The sequence below is a fragment of the Cucurbita moschata genome, unplaced genomic scaffold (genome assembly GCF_002738365.1).
Source record: "Cucurbita moschata cultivar Rifu unplaced genomic scaffold, Cmos_1.0 Cmo_Scf00016, whole genome shotgun sequence".
In the NCBI taxonomy this organism is placed as follows: Eukaryota; Viridiplantae; Streptophyta; class Magnoliopsida; order Cucurbitales; family Cucurbitaceae; genus Cucurbita; species Cucurbita moschata.
In genome coordinates, this window is record NW_019268532.1 from 1,071,969 (window position 1) to 1,080,226 (window position 8,258).

General features: G+C 37.2%; 2 protein-coding genes across 2 annotated transcripts; both read right to left on the reverse strand.

Annotated features, from left to right (window-relative positions):
• Positions 1-77: 77 nt before the first annotated feature.
• On the reverse strand, positions 78-5,197 carry LOC111454183 (protein CLT2, chloroplastic). The gene is made up of 10 exons (XM_023095544.1): positions 4,679-5,197; positions 4,419-4,564; positions 4,075-4,112; positions 3,498-3,613; positions 2,121-2,220; positions 2,007-2,042; positions 1,828-1,878; positions 1,477-1,600; positions 550-675; positions 78-455 (listed from the first exon to the last, which is right to left on the reverse strand). The coding sequence occupies exons 1-10, from the start codon at positions 5,080-5,082 to the stop codon at positions 316-318; spliced, it is 1,281 nt and encodes a 426-aa protein (XP_022951312.1). The 5' UTR covers positions 5,083-5,197; the 3' UTR covers positions 78-315.
• Positions 5,198-6,057: 860 nt separating this feature from the next.
• LOC111454184 (coiled-coil-helix-coiled-coil-helix domain-containing protein 10, mitochondrial-like) lies at positions 6,058-8,215 on the reverse strand. The gene is made up of 5 exons (XM_023095545.1): positions 8,076-8,215; positions 7,680-7,736; positions 6,714-6,797; positions 6,453-6,622; positions 6,058-6,332 (listed from the first exon to the last, which is right to left on the reverse strand). The coding sequence occupies exons 1-5, from the start codon at positions 8,095-8,097 to the stop codon at positions 6,234-6,236; spliced, it is 432 nt and encodes a 143-aa protein (XP_022951313.1). The 5' UTR covers positions 8,098-8,215; the 3' UTR covers positions 6,058-6,233.
• Positions 8,216-8,258: the final 43 nt, after the last annotated feature.

Below are 8,258 nucleotides of genomic sequence, written 5' to 3' on the forward strand. Positions count from 1 at the left end.
TTTTAAGTCGTGATATTATTTATCTTAAACTTAAGTTGTGATATTATTTATCTTAAACGGCATACTAACAGCCATAATAGCTAGAACTCAGAGGAATGCATTGAACTCCAAATAGCAACTTGAAAGTTGTGATACAAAATTTCTATATAACTCCAAGAACTGGCAACAAATTGGCGTCAAACTCAATGGTGGTTCATAGACTACATTTCCTTCACTGATTTTTACAATTTCTAATTCAGAAGATGTGAACGAGTCAAGCCACCGTGACGATTCTACAAGCCGAGTCGAGTAGTAGTAACGACAACCAATCTCTGCTTACTTCGTACGCTGTGGACTGTAGTAAAGAGCAAGACCCAACACGAGCATCAAACTCCCAGTGAGAAAGAGGGGGCTTAAGGTTGCGCCTTGTGGTAGATATGGCAATGGAAGTGATAGAATATAGATTGAAACAGGCACTGCAATGCCAACAAGACCAACCTTTAGCTAATGCACATGATATAACAATGTCTAATATTAGTTCATATACTCAACAGAGAAAAAAAAAAGTACCTGAAAGCATCACAACGAGAGAAGAAATGACCGCGGAGGATTTCTTGACTAAGCTGAGCAAAGTTATGTTGAAAGATAAATTTGTAACCACGTAAAGCAGTGGGAGCAATGGAGCTCCTCCACAACCTGCATACAATAGTGCATATACCATTAGTTTTGGCTAGGCGTTTTTCTATTCAAATGCAAAACCCAAATCTTATTATGAGTCGAAGAAGCTAATTCATCATTTCAAGGAATCCATTCAAGCCAACGGGAGTCACTAGCACATTGATTTACGCTTACGATCCTTTCTCAGAGTTGGATACACGCATGAAATCTTAAGAAAATGATGTGGATAGTTATGTATTTCATATTCAGCTATGAGAGCTTTTTCAAGAAAGATCTTCCTAAGAGTGAAAGTTCGTAAAAAATGTAAGAATACCGCTTTCTCCCACCTGAGAGGCTTGACAATGAATCTTTCTTCTTCAATCTTAAGTGAAATCAAAGAGGGGAATAGAAGAAAAGAAGAATCAAATGAATTCAGGCGAATGAGCTTCTATTTCTTTCATTTGTTGAGTCTTGAAAGCAAAAGAAAAAAAACCGAGGTTTAGGTTCAATAGCTCTTTCTTAAGTAGAAACAATATCACAATTCCTTCAATTCCTTGACAATTCATTTCCTTGTCTGACAAAAGGCGGTCTATTTGAGTTTAGATTCATTTTGAATAGAGTTATAGTTAAGGTTGAGTTACCAACTTACAGGGCGCTCTAATAATCAGAGGTAAAGAAATATAATGCAACTCTTCATTTTGGACGCATAATAAACGGTCTGGTTATACAATTAACACATCATATCTATGATGAATAAAAACCAAATCATAATTAGTATCCATAACAATGTAAGATGATAATAGCAAAGTGTGTAAGATCATTAAGGTTGTAAGAGCTTGCCTGGTCTTTCAGCACCAACATTTAGAAAACAACCAGCACCATGCATCAGATATGAGGGAAGTTTGGCTACAGGTATGCCTTTCATGTTGGAAAGAAATGGTAGAAAGAGAAGTACAAAAAGTGCCTGTGCGTGAATGTCAACTGTTGAAACTCAACAATAAATAGACCAGAATATGAGATTTCAAGAAATGAGTTTATCCATAAACCCAAGCATTTCTCTTGAACGTGATTTAAAAAAATCGAGAACATAATTATTGTGTGATCTTTGCAAATAATACTTGAATATAATACAAGACTGTTGCCCAGCCAGACAAGTAAACTTCAGAAATTCAAGATGACTGAAATTCTAACCTGAAATCCAGATCCAAATGAATTGACCACAAAAATGTCTAGTGACTTCCCCTACAAGCCAAACAAATTAAATTATTCGGGAAAACAAGAGCAAATATTACTCACCTCTAGGATACAGCCTAAGAAATGAAATGCTCAAATAGCTACAAATTTGGAAATTATAGAAGAAAGTTTCATACTCCAAGACGGGTTGCAGCATCAATGAAGATAAATTCCTGTTCATAAATACAAAGTCAGTGTCCATTCCAATAGATATTCCAACTGCACATTCAACGTTAAATGACCATCGCAACCTTCATAATTGAGGCACCAGCTTGAAAAGCGCTAGAAGCTACCATTAATGCTGGCCATAGAGGTGGAACTCCAGACAGCATTTGGCCTGCATTAGACCCACTGAAATAATGAAAGGCACATATCACTGTTGAGAGCCTAAGTTCCATGTCTGAAAAAAATTTATTAACGAGAGAAATTACATTTTGCTACGTAGGTTTATAAATTAAAGAACAATATTCTTAAGTGCAGGTATTTTATATAATAGATGTGTGTGTGTGTGTGTAAGAAGCAAATATTTCATGGACAGTAATAAAAGTACAAAACGCCCCAGAAACTACAAAAAAAAAAAATGTTCCTGTTAGAACAGATAATGGGAGCAATTATGGAACTGTTTTGAGTTCAACATGGAAAAGTATGTGAACCTCGTAGAATCCTTCAGATTTTTTTAAGCCCTGACCTCTAAGTTAACCTCTCAAAATTGATGGTGAGATAGGTTCAAATCTACTTGATCCAGCATTGGAGGAAGCCTTACAAGTTAGAAATTTGGAGCCTTATAAAAGGATCTGTTACATTATTTGGACAGTAATCTAGGAGGCAATTCTAAACTCATCATATTTTTGTCAATTGTGATTAAAAAAATTCATTCGCAAGTAGGGTACATGCAAACATTTCCTTATTTCCTGGTGTGGTAGACTCACTCCCATTCAAAATGCACTCTCATATATGCTAACCTATTGCTTTTTTAGTTTCTCTGTGTTTGTGCAAAGTGGCTTACAGTTACAGTTCTCGACAGGGATTTAAGGGATCTTTTTCCGGAGGATGTGAATTAGGAGAAGAAAACCATTGAATGAAGTGTAGACTCATTTCCTTATTTCTTGGTGTGGTAGACTCATTTTTCCTTTTTCTTTGGTGGGTTGGGTTCAGCAGTGTTAAGAAAAGAAATGAAGCCCTGCTCTCCAAATGCTTTGGAGGGTTCCCTAGCGCTCTCAGTCACAAAATTATCTTCCAGTAAACAGACATAGAAGATGCCGGTTTATCACTATTATCAGGAAGTAAAATTACATCTCCTTGAGAAGTTTATGGTACTCAGTTAGCAATTATATCACCTAGGCCTACAAGAAATTTTGCATCGACACTTGACTTTGCACTTCCAAATACACTATCGTCAACAACAACACCCGATTTTAATGGCCTGCGATTCTTGAAACCCAATCATGAATCAGCCAAGAAACACAGAAAGTACAGGGAAATATGAGATTCAGAACATTTTAAATTATCAAGAAATAATCATTAAGATAACCCAAATTTGACATCATCTCTAATTGTTTAATCAGCTAATCTGATTTCTTAAGCACATGCAAATGCCAAAATATACATTCTGAATAAAGAGACAATACCTTCCAACAGCCACCGCTACACCGGCTGTTATAATAACGCATCCAGCAATTTGGTTCAACGAGTACCTTCTACCTAGTAAAATGACAGAAAAGACGAGCTGCCACACTAAAAAAGTCTGCAAAAAAAATATATTATTAGAAGAAGGTGCCAATATAAGATGTGAAGAAAAAAACTGTGAACATATCAGTTCTGCCTGTATACCCTTCAGTGAGTTTGTTCACGGGTATTAGTAAGAGAGGGATCTTAGAATCAAATATCACAGCTTTGCGAGAGAAGGTGATTAAGACCATATTGATCAATGTAGTTGAATTAAAATGTACCCAAATTTAAATGTAAGGAAACATTGAAAGAAGCTTGAGAAAACGAGAGCGCCAAGGAAGATGAGATTCATAAACTTGATAGGAGGGTTTTAATTATAGTCATCAAGTTCAAGTTAGTAACTTAAGCACATTCATGAAGTACTATAAAAACACTGATAGACCAAATACAACATTTAATTTCAGCGAGTACAACTGAAATGGGTTTTTATTTTTGTCTAGTTAAGAACTTTGGAGAAAGAACAATAAAAGGAGATACCTGACTAAGTATAGGTATTACTGGGCCGGGAAGCGAAGCTGTAAATAATGCATAGCATAGCATTTAGTACGACTTCTAAACGCAAATTCAAAGCTTGAAATGGTGCAATTTTTTTTTCTACTTCAAAGCAGCTTAATCGTTAAATTTTTCTCATTCATATCACTAGAAATCAGTGTTTCTATCCTACTCTGTTTGAGGTATTAGAAAAGCAGGGGACATCCCTCAAACATTTACAAATCATCATACATAAGGACGGGCAAAGACATGAAAATGTATCAAACAGCCGCCTAAAATGGAAATATTTACTCATCGGCCAAATCTAAAGTAATGTATAATCTTGATACCTGCAGAAGCCATCCCTGCTGCAATTCCAAGCGCTTCAAGAAAACCTACGACCATGAATCGCGATTTCGGAAGCGATATCATTTCATCAGTCACAATGTTTGCCCGACGCCGCAGATATAATAGACTAAAATATACTATAACATATCTGCTTCCACGTATTACAGGACAAAATTCCAAGAGTTGTTTCAGTAAGATGCATAAACACACAACTTAAAAGCAGTAACAAAAGAAATATCGAGGCAGAGCATGAACGACTTACCCAAACGTAGTAAATTGAGCTAAGAAGAATGGATATTCCTTCAAAGGAACGAGAGCAAGCTTGTGCAGCACACGGTTCGCGGTAGCAAGTAATACGGTAAGTACAGAGGTTACTACTATAATCTTCGTTTTAGCGGGAGAATCTGAGTCGCCATTGAAGGCATGAGGAATGAAATTCAGATTCTTCGCGGAGCTGAATCGATCTCTACTATTTCTTCTCCTGATTCCAAAATTCCTCAGTGAAGATGATAACGATGATTTCGGGAAATGACTCCATTTTCCCATCGGCGAATGCGTTAAGAAACCGGAACGGAAATTCGGTGCATCGACGGGAAGCGCGAAAGGGCGAGACATCGGGAGCTGGAAAGAAATTGCATTCAGCGACGACGTAAACGGCAATCCCATGGATGAGAGTTGTTGTGAACTCAGCGAAAGTCGCTCCGTCAATCCTTACATCAGATGTCTAATAGAGGCATCTCTTTACATGGAAAGAGAGGGAAAAACAATGGCTTATTAAACTCCAATGCAACTAATTTCTTCTTAGAAGAAAAAAAAGAAAAAAAAAAAAATATATATATATATATATATATTAAGGATTTTTGTGAATTAAGTATTGTTATTTTTATTATTAAATTTTAAATAATTGTAGACTACTTGTTAAAATTCTAAGATTAATATTTTAACTAAAATACGATTATATTTTAATTTGGAGTCTATTATAATTTAGGATTATATTTTTAATACATAAGCGGTCTTCATATTGTGAAATCATAGCGTTTTCCTATTTGAAACAACACAATCATGGAAAAATTATATTTTGACGAACTTACATGAACTTGTTCAAAGATATAAAATACTTGACCGTCCCAGACATGTCTATTTCACCGAGCCCCTCTTCGAGACAATGCCCAGATCATTACACCTTTCGTGCAAGCCGAAACTTACTGGACAAAGAATTTTGCTACCTCAGGACTGTTATAGTTATAGCCGCTGTTCACTGAGCTTTAGTCGTCAACTCCCCTGTCATCAGGTCACCAATTTAGGTCACCAATTTAGGTCACCAATTTCTGTCCCCACACATAGTCTTATGACTTTGCAAAGCATTTCAGTTTCTCACGATACATTTGCAACATCCAATTGCCTCCAATTACCATCTAACGGTCGACGCACATATCCAACTTCCTTTCGACAAACGTTCATCAAACTCTCTCCATACATACACTATCGAACACTCGGATCGTAAATTCACATTCTTCAATTAATTCCTATACCATTGTTTTCATTTCATAATTTGCTAATTCTTAAGATGTTCATCAAGTAAATGAACCAAACAGCAGTTCTAATACCACAAGGAAACGCTCAAAACACAAAACCAAACAATTGAGACCAAATGGTGAAGTGTTTCATCATAAAGCACTTTTTATTGAAGTTAATAGAAGTGATCGTAAAATGAAGACACTGTCACAACACAAACATGATCATGACACCGCTCACTGCGGTCATCCGAATGGAACAGAGTGAGAAAATAATAATAGTTGTTCCAAAAATCAATTGTTTTAAGCACCCAAAACAGAACCTGAGCCCCTGCGACATTCCTTCAACATATCCAAGTAGAATTGGCACTTCCCAATGTCGTTTCCATAGTGGTTCAGACACTGCAAACGAAAAACAAAAGAAAATGGAAGTTGCTTGAGTATCATCAAAATGGCTTTCTCATCAAAGCATTTCAAAAAGAAAGTCATTATAAATCACAATAGATAGAACATGGAACCTACATCTTCAAAGGCCTTTGATTGAACGGTACAAGTTCCAGAACCTCCCGGATTGTTTGCTATAGGTGTTGGAGAAGATGATGAATCAACGTTCTCATGTTGGATGACTCGAGGACCCATTACGGCATCGACAGCCCTGTGAGCGACCGCACTTCCAGTACCGAAGGCCAAACCTGATAGCATTATAGACTCACCTTGAGCAATGGTAATGATAGCATTAAAATGATTTCTTCCAAGGAAAAGTGCAAGTGCTTCTAAACTCACCTTGAGCAATGGTGGCACCAAGTCCTCCCAGCATAGACCCACCTCCACCACCTTGTACAGGTGCGGGTGAAGGAGCCGAATGAGCTGCAGAAGTCAAGTCAATTTTAGCACCAAAAAACAATATTGTTACGAATAAATTGTCAAAAACATAAGGAAACATTCGGCTTAATATGCAAAAGAACAGCATATTTATTTGCACTCATATTGAGAGTAATACAACATTCAAAGACTCCAGCTATACAACTGCCAATGACCTTGAATCCATATCATTGATTATTAGCAATCTACTTACGAATATCTGCAGTAACATAGTTCAAATACTTATTAAGCCTCCCAAAAAGGGAACTGATCAATTAACTGAGCGTGGAAGGCGAACCCAAGTGCAGCTATCATTTTTCATATAGCTCAAATGTAGAGGGTTCCCTTGTTGAATGATGAAAGTCCCACGTCGACTAATTTAGGGAATGATCATGGGTTCATAAACAAAGAATACTCTCTCCATTGGTATGAGGCCTTTTGGGGAAGCCCAAAGCAAAGCCATGAGAGCTTATGCTTAAAGTGGACAATATCATATCATTGTGAAGAGTCGTGTTCGTCTAACACCCCTCATCGGATTACCGCACCCCACCAACTCCAGAGTTTTCAAGCTATAAAATTTCACTATGGTAGGTTCAACTTATTGACCTTTTCTCGAGATCTTTGTTTAAGAATTAATTTCCAGACCAGTTTCAAGTTATTAACTTTCCAAACTGAAGACTCAAAATCCGAACACGGTAACACAGGTGTACAGAAGCCCGGTCAAGAACCCAATCCACCACAGGCATACATAAGATAAACATAAACCTTCTAAAACACAGAAACTCACAATGGCTACCAGACAAACTCAACATTTCTACATCAAAAAAGTTCTTAAAAATAGAACATTTCTTATGAGAATAAAATCATATGAAATTCGTGGCATTCTACCTGGCGGCGGAGGATTGCGAACTGGAGCGCGCGGGGCAGGACGGGAAGCAGATCGTCCTGTAATAACAAGTAATGTTTAACTATCCACCACATGCATCAGTAAGCTCTAACAAATAACACAGCTCAAATATTCATCGCTATTCAATGAATTTTCAAAACATAAAGAATACAAATCCTCCAAACCCTAGTTTTGCCACAAAAAAAATTGTTGACAGTCGTGTTTTCAAATCAGATACATCAACGAAAATTTCTTTTGACCAAAAATCCAACCAACTGTTATACACAAAAGGAGGTAAAGAAAAAAGGAAAAAGAAATCTGGGAGAGTAAAATCATCTGAACGCAGAAATGATAAGTGGCATAAGAAGAGATGAAGGAGAAAGCGGCGGAATACTGACCTCCAGAGCTCCGACGAGGCATGGTTGCGGACGAAAACACGAGAAGACGGTGATGAGGAAAAGTAACGGAAGCGGAGGCGGCTATCGCTAAAAGTCGATGAGATCTGCGCTTCTGGTTTTGGTGGGGTTTCTGTTTCCCGCCGTTTATATATTCCTCCAGAATCGCGTAATCGACCTATTGGA

What these genes read in the sequence shown, in the direction of transcription:
- LOC111454183 (XM_023095544.1), bottom strand. Translation starts at nt 5,082, where the DNA reads ATGGGATTGCCGTTTACGTCGTCGCTGAATGCAATTTCTTTCCAGCTC. An exon ending in TAATACCTATACTTAGTCAG is followed by an intron (nt 3,614 to 4,074) that starts GTATCTCCTTTT and finishes TTTTTTTTGCAG; the next exon opens with ACTTTTTTAGTGTGGCAGCT. An exon ending in CATTTGGATCTGGATTTCAG is followed by an intron (nt 1,601 to 1,827) that starts GTTAGAATTTCA and finishes ATTCACGCACAG; the next exon opens with GCACTTTTTGTACTTCTCTT.
- LOC111454184 (XM_023095545.1), bottom strand. Translation starts at nt 8,097, where the DNA reads ATGCCTCGTCGGAGCTCTGGAG. An exon ending in TCGCAATCCTCCGCCGCCAG is followed by an intron (nt 6,798 to 7,679) that starts GTAGAATGCCAC and finishes TGACTTCTGCAG; the next exon opens with CTCATTCGGCTCCTTCACCC. An exon ending in TGGTGCCACCATTGCTCAAG is followed by an intron (nt 6,623 to 6,713) that starts GTGAGTTTAGAA and finishes TAATGCTATCAG; the next exon opens with GTTTGGCCTTCGGTACTGGA.